Source organism: Amblyraja radiata, chromosome 3, assembly GCF_010909765.2.
Source record: "Amblyraja radiata isolate CabotCenter1 chromosome 3, sAmbRad1.1.pri, whole genome shotgun sequence".
In the NCBI taxonomy this organism is placed as follows: Eukaryota; Metazoa; Chordata; class Chondrichthyes; order Rajiformes; family Rajidae; genus Amblyraja; species Amblyraja radiata.
Window position 1 is genome coordinate 35,525,898 of NC_045958.1, and position 15,908 is coordinate 35,541,805.

Here is a 15,908-nt window from a genome sequence, read left to right on the forward strand (position 1 = left end):
GCGGCGACCCGGCATGGAGCTGTGGCGTTCCGGCAGCAGCGGCAGGGGCGACCCAGCATGGAGCTGTGGCGTTCCGGCGGCACCGGCAGCGGCAACCCGACATCGGAACTGTGGCGTTCCGGCGGCAGCGGCGACCCGACAAAGGAGCTGTGGCGTTCCAGCGGCAGCGGCGACCTGACCTCGGAGGATCGGAGGGAGCTCACAGGTCGCCTCGGAGCAGAGGGAGAACAAGGAGGGAAGAGACAAGGACTTTAAGATTTTTGTCTTCCATCACAGTGAGGAGGTGCCTGGTGAACTCACTGTGGTGGATGTTAAATTTGTGTTTATTGTATGTTTTTGTCATTTTTATTATATGTATGACTGCAAGGCAACGAAATTTCGTTCAGACTGAAAGGTCTGAATGACAATAAAGGCTACTTTACTTTACTTTACTGTGTACAGTGCCGTCCATAATGTTTGGGACAAACACCCATAATTTATGTATTTGCCTCTGTACTCCACAATTTGAGATTTATAATAGAAAAAAAATCACATGTGGTTAAAGTGCACATTGTCAGATTTTTAATAAAGGCCATTTTCATACAAAGGTACACAGAAATGCTGGAGAAACTCAGCGGGTGCAGCAGCATCTATGGAGCGAAGGAGATAGGTAACGTTTCGGGCCGAAACCCTTCTTCATACAGTTTGGTTTCACCATGTAGAAATTACAGCAGTGTTTATACATAGTCTCCCATTTCAGGGCACCATAATGTTTGGGACACATGGCTTCACAATTGTTTGCAATTGCATAGGTGCGTAATTATTGCCTCCTTAATGCAGGTATAAGAAAGCTCTCATCGCCTAGTCTCTCCCTCGGCTTTGGATACTTTTATTGCTGTTTATCAACATGAGGACCAAATTTGTGCCAATGAAAGTCAAAGAAGCCATTATAAGACTGAAACAAGAATGAAACTGTTGGAGACGTCAGCCAAACCTTAGGCTTACCAAAATCAACTGTTTGGAACATCATTAAGAAGAAAGAGAGCACTGGTGAGCTTACTAATCGCAAAAGGACTGGCAGGACAAGGAAGACCTTCAAAGCTGATGACAGAAGAATTCTCTGTATAATAAAGAAAAATCCCCAAACACCTGTCCGACAGATCAGAAACACTCTTCAGGAGGCAGGTGTGGATTTGTCAATGACCACTGTCTGCCGAAGACTTCATGAACATAAATACAGAGGCTACACTGCAAGATGCAAACCACTAGTTAGCTGCAAAAAAAGGATGGTCGGGTTACGGTTTACCAAGAAGTACTTAGAGGAGCAACCACAGTTCTGGAAAAAGGTCTTGTGGACAGATGAGACGAAGATTAACATATCAGAGTGATGGCAAGAGCAAAGTATGGAGGGGAGAAGGATCTGCCCAAGATCCAAAGCATACCACCTCTTCTGTGAAATACAGTGGTGGGGGTGTTATGGCCTGGGTATGTATGGCTGCTGAAGGTTTTTTTTTTACATCTTCATTGATGATACAACTGCTGATGGTAATAGCATAATGAATTCTGAAGTGTATAGACACATCCTATCTGCTCGTTCAAACAAATGCCTCAAAACTCTTGTGAATTTTGCCTCGGAGGGCGGTGGAGGCGGTTCTCTGGATGCTTACAAGAGAGAGCTAGATAGGGCTCTTAAAAATAGCGGAGTCGGGGGATATGGGGAGAAGGCAGAAACAGGGTACTGATTGCGGATGATCAGCCATGATCACATTGAATGGCTCGAATGGCCGAATGGCCTACTCCTGCACCTATTGTCTATAACTCATTGGCCGGTGGTTGATTCTACAGCAAGACATTCCAAACATTCTTCTAAAGCAACAAAGGAGCTTTTCAAAGCAAATAAATTGTCAATTCTTGAGTGGCCATGTCAATCACCCGATCTGAACCCAATTTAGCATGCCTTTTATATGCTGAAGAGAAAACTGAAGGGGACTAGCCCCCAAAACACGCATGAACTAAAGATGGCTGCAATTTAGGCCTGCAGAGCATCACCCAGCAATTTGTGATGTTCATGAATCGCAGACTTCAAGCAGTCATTGCATGCAAAGGATATGCAACAAAATACTAAACATGACTATAATTTACATGACATCGCTGTGTCCCAAACATTATGGTGCCCTGAAATGGGAGTACAATGTATAAACACTGCTGTAATTTCTACATGGTGAAACCAAAATGTATAAACATGGCCTTTATTAAAATCTGACAATGTGCACTTTATCCACATGTGATTTTTTTTTCTATTACAAATCTCAAATTGTGGAGTACAGTGGCAAATAAATAAATGATGGGTCTTTGTCCCAAACATTATAGAGGGCACTGTATATACCCATGATTACTGTCAATTTTGTTTTCTTTGCATTTGTAAAAATCCTGCCATTACAAGAGTTACTAGGTCTAATGTCATTTTATTTTGAAGAGCCCCATGAAAATATATTGTTAACTCATGTGCAACTGGATTTTCAATGTTGTTAACTCATAAATAAAACAAACTAGTTTGGACCCCATTGGTATTGGCCTGCAATTGTCACATTACAACTATCTGTAGACTTTAGTATGGAAACAGGCCCTTCGGCTCACCGAGTCCACTCCGACCAAGGATCACCCCATACACTCGCACTATCCTACACACAACACACTTGGGACAATTTACAGAAGCCAATTAACCTACAAACCTGTACGTCTTTGGAATGTGGGAGGAAATGTAAGAATACAAATACTTCATTTTTAAACATAAATTTAAATGTTCCTTATGATTATGAAGTCTTTCAATTCTCATTGTACAATCCATTATGAAGCCTGGCAGATTACGGAATTTATTTTAATTTCTATTTTTTAAATAACAAAGCTTTCTTTGTCCATATTTGTCTGAACATAGTTGTTATGTGGAAATGTAATAGTTGTTGGGAAGTAAAATTGTAACAAATTTTCAAAAAATAATGCATTGTTTCAGGAAAGTGTAGAACGAACATTGAAAATTGATGAAGGAAAGTCTGCACAACTTCATGATGCTGTATTGGACAAATCAAGATTGACCTTCACTATAAATTATTTGGACCATAATTGGTCAGGAGAATATAACATCAGAAGCAACCAAACTGACATTGAATTAATCAAATTTAAAACAAAAATTGATGATGAGGAGAGTGAAATGGACATTGCAATCCTTGTGACAAACAATGTGGGACATACTTTGTTGACATTGCATAGCCCGTATTGGATGATAAATAAAACCGGGCGATTGCTTCAGTATAAAGCTGATGATGTTCACCGTAAACATCCTTTGGATTACAAAAAGCCTCTGCTCTTTTCTTTCGGATCCAAATGCATATTCCAAAAGAACAAGGTAGGCTGCTCCTTCTGTTTTATCAACACAACGTTTAATACCGATTTGTCTTTGCTTCAATAATTATGAATAAAAAGAGTAAAATTACATCCTACATTAACAGTATGGTGCAGTGTGTAACTCAGTCTCTTCATTACAGGAAAGATGTGGAGGCTTTGCAGATGGTGCAGATTAGCTTAGAGTCATAAAATCATACAGCGTAGAAACAGGCCCTTCGATACATTTTGTCCAAGCCAACCAACATGTCACATCTACACTATCCCACCTGTCCACACATGGCCCATAATCCTCTAAATCTATCCTATCAACCACCCTTCGTGTAAAAAAAAAACTAGGTTCCTATTACAACTTCTCCTCCCCCCCCACCACCAACTTAATCTAATGTCCTCTGGTTCTTGATTCCCCTACTCTGAGCAAACGAGTCTGTATTTACCTGATCTATGACTCTCATGATTTTGTACACCTCTATAAGATCACCCCTCATCCACCACTGCTCCATGGAATAAAGTCTGAGACTGCACAACCTTTCTCTGTAGCTCAGGCCCTCTAGTCCTCGTAACATTCTCGTAAATCTTTTCTGCAACCTTTTCAGCTTGACATGTTTCCTATAACTCGGTGATGAAAACAGGACACCGAACTCTAAATATGGTCTGACCATTGTTCAACTGTAGGATGAGCTCCCAACTTCGATACTCAATATTCTGTCTGTTGAAGGCCAATGTGCCAAAATTTGACAACTCCATGGATTAGAAGGTTTTAGCTTTAAGGAGAGGTTAGAAAACTTGGATTGTTTTCTCTGGAGCTTTGCTGGCTTGAGGAGAGGCCTGGTAGAAGCGAATAAAAATATGGGATGTACATAGAAACATAGAAAATAGGTGCAGGAGTAGGCCATTCGGCCCTTCGAGCCTGCACCGCCATTCAATATGATCATGGCTGATCATCCAACTCAGTATCCTGTACCTGCCTTCTCTCCATACCCCCTGATCCCTTTAGCCACAAGGGCCACATCTAACTCCCTCATAAATATAGCCAATGAACTGTCCTCAACTACCTTCTGTGGCAGAGAGTTCCAGAGATTCACCACTCTCTGTGTGAAAAATGTTTTTCTCATCTTGGTCCTAAAGGATTTCCCCTTTATCCTTAAACTGTGACCCCTTGTCCTGGACTTGCCCAACATTGGGAACAATCTTCCTGCATCTAGCCTGTCCAACCCCTCAAGAATTTTGTAAGTTTCTATAAGGTCCCCCCTCAATCTTCTAAATTCGAGCGAGTACAAGCCGAGTCTATCCAGTCTTTCTTCATATGAAAGTCCTGACATCCCAGGAATCAGTCTGGTGAACCTTCTCTGTACTCCCTCTATGGCAAGAATGTCTTTCCTCAGATTTGGAGACCAAAACTGTACACAATACTCCAGGTGTGGTCTCACCAATACCCTGTACAACTGCAGTAGAACCTCCCTGCTCCTATACTCAGATCCTTTTGCTATGAATGCTAACATACCATTCGCTTTCTTCACTGCCTGCTGCACCTGCATGCCTACTTTCAATGACTGGTGTACCATGACACCCAGGTCTCGTTGCATCTCCCCTTTTCCTAATCGGCCACCATTTAGTTAATAGTCTACTTTCCTGTTTTTGCCACCAAAGTGGATAACCTCACATTTATCCACATTATACTGCATCTGCCATGCATTTGCCCACTCACCCAGCCTATCCAAGTCACCTTGCAGCCTCCTAGTATCCTCCTCACAGCTAACACTGCCCCCCAGCTTCGTGTCATCCGCAAACTTGGAGATGTTGCATTCAATTCCCTCGTCCAAATCATTAATATATATTGTAAATAGCTGGGGTCCCAGCACTGAGCCTTGCGGTACCCCACTAGTCACTGCCTGCCATTCTGAAAAGGATCCGTTTACTCCTACTCTTTGCTTCCTGTCTGCCAGCCAGTTCTCTATCCACATCAATACTGAACCCCTAATACCGTGTGCTTTAAGTTTGTATACTAATCTCTTATGTGGGACCTTGTCGAAAGCCTTCTGAAAGTCCAGATATAACACATCCACTGGTTCTCCCTTATCCACTACTAGTTACATCCTCAAAAAATTCTATAAGATTCGTCAGACATGATTTACCTTTCGTAAATCCATGCTGACTTTGTCCAATGATTTCACCACTTTCCAAATGTGCTGCTATCCCATCTTTAATAACTGACTCTAGCAGTTTCCCCACTACCAATGTTAGACTAACTGGTCTGTAATTCCCCGTTTTCTCTCTCCCTCCCTTTTTAAAAAGTGTTACATTAGCTACCCTCCAATCCTCAGGAACTACTCCAGAATCTAAAGCGTTTTGAAAAATTATCACTAATGCATCCACTATTTCTGGTGCTACTTCCTTAAGCACTCTGGGATGCAGCCTATCCGGCCCTGGGGATTTATCGGCCTTTAATCCATTCAATTTACCTAACCACTTCCAGGCTAACCTGGATTTTACTCAGTTCCTCCATCGCATTTGACCCGCGGTCCCCTGCTATTTCCGGCAGATTATTTATGTCTTCCTTAGTGAAGACGGAACCAAAGTAGTTATTCAATTGGTACAGATTGAGGAGAGAGCCTGATTCTTTCTCCCAGAGTGAAAATGTTAGATACCAGATGACATTGCTTTAAGGTGAGAGGGAGAAGTATTTAAGGGAGAAGTGCGGGTAAGGTTTATTTAAACGAATTGAGTGGTAGATGCATGGAATGCGCTGCTAGGGATGATGGTGGAAGCAAATACGATAGTGCTGTTTTAAAGGCTTTTATATAGGCACATGAGTCTGCAGGCAATGGAGGAAAATGGAACATGTATGGGCAAAAGGAATTTGTTTTATTTGGCATCATGTTCTGCATGGACATTGTGGGCTCAAGGGCCTCTTCAGTGCTCTATTGTTTACTGTTTTAACACTTGTTTACAGGGAACTTAGGTGGGAGATTAACTGTAATAAAAGTGTATGAATGTTTGGATACTGGCTCCATTCTCTGAATTCCACTTTCACCCAGTCCCGACAGTAGAGGTATATTGTCTATCGTTAAATGTTAATCTGTCATTTGGATTCAGAGTTTAGCACAATGTTGCTGTTATTAACATTATCCATCCATTCCTCCTCTCTCAACTGATGACTTGATTATATGATGAGGGAATAATTACTCCATGAGGTCTGTACGCATTCTAATAGCACATCCAGGATGTTAAGAATTAATATAGTTCAGAATTATTGCATTTCCATCTTAACTTGTAGCTCTTTATTAGAGCTCCCAACACCTTGAGCTTTTCTGATTGGATAGATTAGATGTTCCAAAGATTTTGCCCATCTTTTTCAGTCTACCAATTCAATAAATTATTAGTTCTGAAATGTTTCACTATGTTGAAATATAGATTTCAGTTATTTTAATAATTGTGCTTCATTATCATCTCTGACCTTAAAATGGTGTAAATATCAAAATATTTTTGTAAAGCAGTAGATTTTAATGGTTAATTAATATTACAAAGTGAAATACCATATACTTATTAACTGCTTCAGATCAGTCATTGAATTTCAATTTTCAATTAAATATCTCAATTACACCATTGTTAAATGTGCAAGAATCTCCTTTTATATTTGGTGTTTAGCACCATAAAAATAATTTAAGTGCAATGATATGTCAAACCATGAGATTTCTGACATTTCTAGGGGTGAGACCATGAAGATTTTTTTTCTTTCTCCATTCCCCTGATTTGGTTTTATCCCAATAAACTCTGCAGATTTGACTATTGTACTTGCATAACTTCATGAAGGTTTGTTTTCATGTTTGGATTAAAATCCTCTTAAATCGTTCATCTAGTTCATTGCACTTAAGATTTAAAAGTTTTAAAAAGTCGGCCCACATATTGTAAGATTCACAAATATATGCAAAACATCGTCCTTTCATATGTTATACCCTTATTGGAAGTGATTTGCAATTATGTGGTCTGCTAAGTGTAAAAGTAATTTGGCAATTAGTTCACTGTTGGTGAAAAGCATGACAGATGCTTTTGACAGTCAACGAGTTCAAATACTTTCAGCATAAAGTGAAACACAATAAAATTGTATCTGTTTAATACTATACTTTAATAACAGGTTCAACTTCGAATAACTGACAGCCAATTGTCAGATTCATTTTCTCTGGATACTGTGGGCAGTTATGGCTCTGTTAAATGCAAAGGACCAAAAAGGGAGTATCAGGTAAGATATTTACTTAAAATTCTGACTGTGACAGTTTTATATATGATTAACTGTATGTATAGAAACATAGAAAATAGGTGGAGGAATTGGCCATTCGGCCCTTCGAGCCACGCTGCCATTCAATATGATCTTGGCTGATCATCCAAAATCAGTACCCCGTTCCTGCTTTTTACTCATATCACTTGAGTCCGTTAGCCCAGAGAGCTATATCTAAATCTCTCTTGAAAACAACTAGTGAATTGGCCTCCATTGCCTCCTGTGGCAGAGAATTTCACTGATTCACAACTCTCTGGGTGAAAACGTTTTTCTTCATCTCAGTCCTAAATGAATATCCCTTATTCTTAAACTGTGACCCCTGGTTCTGGACTCTTCCCACATCTGGAACATTTTTCCTGCATCTAGTCTGTCCAATCCCTTAAGAATTTGTTATGTTTCTATAAACCTCTCATCCTAAATTCCAGTGAATACAAGCCCAGTCGCCCCATTCTTTCATCATATGTCAGTCCCACCATCCAGGGAATTAACCTGGTGAACCAACGCTGCACTCCCTCAATAGCAAGAATGTCCTTCCTCAAATTAAGAGACCAAAACTGCACACAATACTCCAGGTGTGGTCTCACCAGGGCCCTGTACAACTGCAGTTGGACCTCCTTGCCCCTTAACTCAAATACTCTTGCAATGAAGGCCAACATGCCATTAGCTTTCTTCACTACCTGCTGCACCTGCACGCTTACTTTCAGTGACTGATGTACAAGGACACCCAAGTCTTGTTGCACCTTCCCTTTTCCTAATCTGACAGCATTCAGATAATAATCTGCCTTCTTGTTCTTGCCACCAAAGTGGTTAACCTCACATTTAACCACATGATACTGCATCTGCCCACTCATCCAACCTATCCAAGTCACCCTGCAGACTCATAGCATCCTCCTCACAGTTCACACTGCCACCCAGCTTTGTGTCATTCGCAAATTTGGAGATGTTATATTTAATTCCTTTGTCTAAATCGTTAATATATATTGTAAATTACTGGGGTCCCAGCACTGAGCCTTGTGGCACCCCGCTAGTCACTACCTGCCATTCTGAAAAGGACCCGTTAATTCCTACTCTCTGCCAACCAGTTCTCTATCCATGTCAATACCCTACCCCAAATACCATGTGCTCTAATTTTGCACACTAGTCTCTTGCGTGGGACCTTGTCAAAGGCTTCTTGAAAGTCCAGATACACCACATCCACTGGCTCTCATCCATTCTACTTGTTACATCCTCAAAAAATTCCAGAAGATTAGTCAAGCATGATTTGTCCTTCATAAATCCATGATGACTTTGACCGATCCTGCCACTGCTTTCCAAATGCCTGTCCCACCAGCATGCATCTAGCGCGACCAAACGTGGTAGCTTGAGGCGTATAGCCTCGCGGGGCCGGTCCCACTACGATCGCCGGAGGCGTATGGAGTTGTGCGGAGCTGGTCCCGACATCGCGCGGGGCTCCAAAAATCTTGCACTGTCCGAAAATCGGCCTGTCAGCCCGCAGCCACATTGAGGCCGTACACATGGCATTGCGCGATGATGTCACCGCCCGGCATGCCGTTGCGTGATGACGTCACCGCCCGACGCCGTGCGACGTCCGAATTTAGTTAGCCCGCCTCCTGCCCAGCTGATTGGTGAGTATGATGTCGGGACCAGCCCCACACAACTCCAGACGTCTCCGCGGTTGGAAGTGGGACCGGCCCCGCGAGGCCGTACACCTCAAGCCACCACGTTTGGTCGCGCTAGACGCATGCAATCGCATGCTGGTGGGACAGGCCCTTTAAGCATCTTCCTTACTGATGTAAGGCTAATTGGTCTATAATTCCCTGTTTTCTCTCTCCCTCTTTTCTTAAAAATTGGGGTTACATTAGCTACCCTCCAGTCCACAGGACCTGATCCAGAGTCTATAGAACATTGGAAAATGATCACCGATGGGCCACATTCATCCATTATTTAAATCAAATACCATTTCATTTTGTGATTTCCATTCTTTTTTTTACCAGCTATTTTTAAGATGGTAACATGTGTGATTTAGTGCATGAAATGTAGACTAATTTGGGTACGAAACTGGAAAATGCTGGAAATAAACTATGTTTCTAACGAGTAAAATCTGCATAAATACCACCTGATCAGCTAAATATTTTCAGCAGTTCACATTTTGCAGTGAGGTTTAGGCCTTTGGGAAAATGAGAGCAAAGATTTACAGTTTGGGAATATTATTTGCTCAAGAAGCAAGTGTGTGACTTGATAGTTAATTATCCTTACTAATTGAACAAATGGAAATGGCAAAGTCTACTTTCTAGTATCTCCAGTTGCAGCAAGAAGCAACAAAATTGTAAGAAATAAATTAGAAATAATTTTCATGGATTGTAAAACCTGTTCATAGGTTTCTATACATCTATAATTATTCTTGAAAAGATGATGAGGAACTGCTGCTTTCAATTACTGTTGTCCTCATGAATGCACTTCCACAGCATTGCTGGTCAAGTAGTTCCAGGATTGAAGCTGTGATCTTTTGATAAGAGAAATTTGTGTGTACAGACCTCATACTGTTTGATGGAGTTTAAGGAGGTGCTCCCCAAGTAATCTCAGCAAATTACTGCAATCTAGTTTGTAGGTTATTTCAACTGCCACCAAAATGTGTCAGTGGCAGAAATAGTCCTCCATGCAAGGGGAGATTATTCAATCCCACTCCTGACTAGTGCCTTGTAGATAATGGAAAGACTTTGCAGAGCCAAGGAATAAGTCACTTGTCTGAAGAAGGGTCTCGACCCGAAACATCACCCATTCCTTCTCTCCAGAGATGCTCTCTGTCCCGCTGAGTTACTCCAGCATTTTGTGTCTATTTTCCGTGTAAACCAGCACCTGCAGTTCCTTCCGTAACAATAAGTCACTTGCTACAGGAACCCAACCTTGTCGATCGGGTGGCGTCACCTGAGTGGCTGCCTCGCCAGCAGCTCGTTAGTCCTTTCACCCATTTTCTTATTTTTAGTGTGTCTAAATGTTGGTTTTAATGTTTCTTAATGTGTTATGTGGGGGGTGGTAGGAGGGAATAGGCGGAAACCGTTTTTCAGTCACTTACCTGGACGGAGATGCGTCTTTTCTCTGTGTCACATGTTCGCCCCCCCACCCTCGCGGCCTACCAACTGGATTGGCGCGGCCTTTCCTACCGGAGACCGGCCAGAGTTTCAGCAGCAGGCGCAGCGCTGAGGTATCATCGCAGAGCGTGGCGATCCCTTTCCTGGGATCGCCAGTGTTGGAGCTCCGGTATTTTGGGAATGCTGACTTTAACATCGTGGAGCTGTGATTTGCGGAACTTCTAGACGCGGACGCCTGGGATCATTTGCTGAGGAAACTCCAATCCGCAGAGTGTGTTCCTCTGTTCCAACGCCGGAGTTCCGATCATCCCGGTGAGAGGGCCGTTACATCGTCCGTAGGTAGGACTGCGGAGGCTTCAAAGGCCCCGACCACGGGTGAACAAAGAGGAAGATGACTGAACTTTATTGCGTTCCATCACAGTGTGGGACCGCGTTAGGAACCTGGAGCAGCAACTCGATGACCTCTGTCTGCTCAGGGAGAGCGAGGAGGTCATAGAAAGGAGTTACAGGGAGGTGGTCACTCCAAGACCACGGGAGACAGAAAACTGGGTCACAGTTAGGAAGGGCAATGGGCAGAGGCAGGGACTGGTGAGTACCCCGGTGGCTGTACACCTTGAAAATAAGTACTCGTGTTTGAGTAAGGGTGGGGGAGACAGCCTACCTGGGGGCAGCGACAGCGGCCGGGCCTCTGGCACAGAGACCGGTCCTGTTGCTCAGAAGGGTAAGGAAAAGAAGAGGAAGGCAATTGTAATAGGGGACTCTATAGTCAGGGGGTCGGATAGGCGATTCTGTGGACGCAGACAGGAGTCCCGGATGGTAGTTTGCCTCCCTGGTGCCAGGGTCAGGGATGTGTCTGAACGTGTCCAAGAAATCCTGAAATGGGAGGGAGAGGAGCCTGAGGTTGTGGTGCATATAGGTACCAACGACATAGGTAAAAAAAGAGAAGAGGTCCTGAAAGAAGAATTTAGGGAGTTAGGTAGAGAGTTAAGGAGAAGGACTGGAAAGGTAACAATCTCAGGATTACTGCCTGTGCCACGCGACAGTGAGAGTAGGAATGGAGCGAGGTGGAGGATAAATGCGTGGATGAGAAACTGGTGCAGTGGGTATGGATTCAAGTTTCTGGATCATTGGGATCTCTTTTGGGGAAGGTGCGACCTGTACAGAAAGGACGGGTTGCACTTGAACTCAAGGGGGACCAATATCCTGGCGGGGAGATTTGCAAAGGCTACTGGGGAGACTTTAAACTAGTATGGTTGGGGGGAGGGACTCAAATTGGGAAAGCTAGCAGTCAGTGCGTGAAGCAGGGGGCAGAGATTGGTAGCACTCTGACCCAAAATGTAGGGGAGAGAGAAGAAAAAGAAAATAATCAGAGAATAAGAGAGGGTGGGTTTCTTAAATGTGTATATTTTAATGCTAGGAGCATTGTAAGAAAAGTGGATGAACTTAGAGCCTGGATTGACACCTGGAAGTATGATGTTGTGGCGATCAGTGAAACATGGTTGCAGGAGGGCTGTGATTGGAAACTAAATATTCCAGGATTTCATTGCTTCAGGTGTGATAGAATTGGAGGGGCAAGAGGTGGAGGTGTTGCATTGCTTATCAGGGAAGATATTACAGCAGTGCTTTGGCAGGATAGATTAGAGGGCTCGTCTAGGGAGGCTATTTGGGTGGAACTGAGAAATGGGAAAGGGGTAGCAACACTTATAGGGGTGTATTATAGACTGCCAAATGGGGAGCGAGAATTGGAAGAGCAAATATGTAAGGAGATTGCAGATATTAGTAGTAAGCACAAGGTAGTGATTGTGGGAGATTTCAATTTTCCACACATAGACTGGGAAACACATTCTGTAAATGGGCTGGATGGGTTGGAGTTTGTAAAATGTGTGTAGGATAGTTTTTTGCAACAATACATAGAAGTACCTACTAGAGAAGGGGCGGTACTGGACCTCCTGTTAGGAAATGAGATGGGTCAGGTGGCAGAGGTATGCGTTGGGGAACAGTTCGGGTCCAGTGATCACAATACCATTAGTTTCAATATAATTATGGAGAGGGACAAAACTGGACCTAGGGTTGAGATTTTTGATTGGAGAAAGGCTAACTTTGAGGAGATGCGAAAGGATTTAAAAGGAGTAAATTGGGACAGTTTGTTTTATGGGAAAGATGTGGAAGAGAAATGGAGTACATTTAAAGGTGAAATTTTAAGAGTACAGAATCTTTATGTCCCTGTTCGGTTGAAAGGAAATCGTAAAAATTGTAAAGAGCCATGGTTTTCAAGGGAAATTGGACACTTGGTTCGGAAAAAGAGGGAGATCTATAATAGTTATAGGCAGCATGGAGTAAATGAGGTGCTTGAGGAGTATAAAGAATGTAAAAAGAATCTTAAGAAATAAATTAGAAAAGCTAAAAGAAGATATGAGGTTGCTTTGGCAAGTAAGGTAAAAGTAAATCCGAAGGGTTTCTACCGCTATATTAATAGCAAAAGGATAACGAGGGATAAAATTGGTCCATTAGAGAGTCAGAGTGGCCAACTATCTGCAGAGCCAAAAGAGATGGGGGAGATATTGAACAGTTTCTTTTCTTCGGTATTCACCAAGGAGAAGGATATTGAATTATGTGAGGTAAGGGAAACAAGTAGAGTAGCTATGGAAACTATGAGGATCAAAGAAGAGGAAGTACTGACACTTTTGAGAAATATAAACGTGGATAAGTCTCCAGGTCCGGACAGGATATTCCCTAGGACATTGAGGGAAGTTAGTGTAGAAATAGCAGGGGCTATGGCAGAAATATTTCAAATGTCATTAGAAACGGGAATAGTGCCGGAGGATTGGCGTACTGCGCATGTTGTTCCATTGTTTAAAAAGGGGTCTAAGAGTAAACCTAGCAATTATAGACCTGTTAGTTTGACGTCAGTGGTGGGCAAATTAATGGAAAGAATACTTAGAGATAATATATATAAGCATCTGGATAAACAGGGTCTGATTAGGAACAGTCAACATGGATTTGTGCCTGGAAGGTCATGTTTAACTAATCTTCTTGAATTTTTTGAAGATGTTACTCGGGAAATTGATGAGGGTAAAGCAGTGGATGTTGTGTATATGGACTTCAGTAAGGCCTTTGACAAGGTTCCTCATGGAAGGTTGGTTAAGAAGGCTCAATGGTTGGGTATTAATGGTGGAGTAGCAAGATGGATTCAACAGTGGCTGAATGGGAGATGCCAGAGAGTAATGGTGGATGGTTGTTTGTCAGGTTGGAGGCCAGTGACGAGTGGGGTGCCACAGGGATCTGTGTTGGGTCCACTGTTGTTTCTCATGTACATCAATGATCTGGACGATGGCGTGGTAAATTGGATTAGTAAGTATGCAGATGATACTAAGATAGGTGGGGTTGCGGGTAATGAAGTAGAGTTTCAAAGTCTACAGAGAGATTTATGCCAGTTGGAAGAGTGGGCTGAAAGATGGCAGATGGAGTTTAATGCTGATAAGTGTGAGGTGCTACATCTTGGCAGGACAAATCAAAATAGGACGTACATGGTAAATGGTAGGGAATTGAAGAATGTAGGTGAACAGAGGGATCTGGGAATAACTGTGCACAGTTCCCTGAAAGTGGAATCTCATGTAGATAGGGTGGTAAAGAAAGCTTTTGGTGTGCTGGCCTTTATAAATCAGAGCATTGAGTATAGAAGTTGGGATGTAATGTTAAAATTGTACAAGGCATTGGTGAGGCCAATTCTGGAGTATGGTGTACAATTTTGGTCGCCTAATTATAGGAAGGATGTCAACAAAATAGAGAGAGTACAGAGGAGATTTACTAGAATGTTGTCTGGGTTTCAGCAACTAAGTTACAGAGAAAGGTTGAACAAGTTAGGGCTTTATTCTTTGGAGCGCAGAAGGTTAAGGGGGGACTTGATAGAGGTTTTTAAAATGATGAGAGGGATAGACAGAGTTGACGTGGAAAAGCTTTTCCCACTGAGAGTAGGGAAGATTCAAACAAGGGGACATGACTTGAGAATTAAGGGACTGAAGTTTAGGGGTAACATGAGGGGGAACTTCTTTACTCAGAGAGTGGTAGCTGTGTGGAATGAGCTTCCAGTGAAGGTGGTGGAGGCAGGTTCGTTTTTATCATTTAAAAATAAATTGGATAGTTATATGGATGGAAAGGAATGGAGGGTTATGGTCTGAGCACAGGTATATGGGACTAGGGGAGATTATGTGTTCGGCACGGACTAGAAGGGTCGAGATGGCCTGTTTCCGTGCTGTAATTGTTATATGGTTATATGGTTAGTGTGAAACGTTGATTCCGCTGTGGTGGATGTTTATGATAAACTCTATTGTGTATTGTGTTCTTTTTATTCGTGTGGCTGTTTGGTAACTCAAATTTCACTGTACCAATTGGTGCACGTGTCAATAAATGTGAACTTGAACTTGTATACTATTATCTACAGACCTACATCCATGAACTTGTGAATTCAGAGCTCATTAGTATCATTATTTTGCAAAACTAAAATCCAGCTTTTTGTCAGAAGTTGAAAAAATCTATAGTTGATATCCATTGCCCTAATTCTAGAATTGTGGAATTGATCACTCCGTGACTGGTAGAAAATGGGATTACATGGAAGCAAGAAACCATATCAGGAAATACATTGATCAGCCATTAATGATGTAATCAATTTTGTTTATCTTGTGTTATCATGAGCAAATTAAATTTAATCTGAGTTTTTTTTTCTAGGTTGGTGTGAGAATAGATACCAGCAGCTTTAACCTAACGAGAATTGTTACCTTTACACCATATTACATGCTCATCAATCAAACAAAGTACAGAATAGATGTGACTGAAGAGTGCGAGGCAAAATGGCAACGTGTTGATTCAAACCAGGTAACTTTATGGTCCTTGTTAATTGATGGGAATTAATTGCTTGAGAAAGATGACTATTGCAGGATATTAAGAGTAAACTAAAGAGAAAAATTATTGTACTAATTGGAGCAAAAACAGACCAATTTAGCAAACCTTTTTTAAATTCTGGTATATGCTTCTGGTGTCCAAGGCTCGTCTTTAAACGGTTTTAAAAGATAAATAAAACTATATGTTGCTCTAGGTTAGGTTGAAACTTGTAGTGAGGGTTTGTTGGATAAATAAGCTATGTTGAAAAAAATAAATTTCTTCCTGTC

The 15,908-nt window shown here is 42.1% G+C and overlaps 1 protein-coding gene across 2 annotated transcripts in view; it reads left to right on the forward strand.

Moving 5' to 3' along the window:
• vps13a (vacuolar protein sorting 13 homolog A) overlaps positions 1-15,908 on the forward strand; it is a 346,213-nt gene that overhangs the window by 209,549 nt on the left and 120,756 nt on the right. For both annotated transcript variants that reach the window (XM_033017572.1, XM_033017571.1), the window contains exons 48-50: positions 2,990-3,382; positions 7,514-7,618; positions 15,469-15,615. In XM_033017572.1, the coding sequence (XP_032873463.1) occupies positions 2,990-3,382; positions 7,514-7,618; positions 15,469-15,615 (645 nt within the window). The remainder of the gene's footprint in view (positions 1-2,989; positions 3,383-7,513; positions 7,619-15,468; positions 15,616-15,908) is intronic.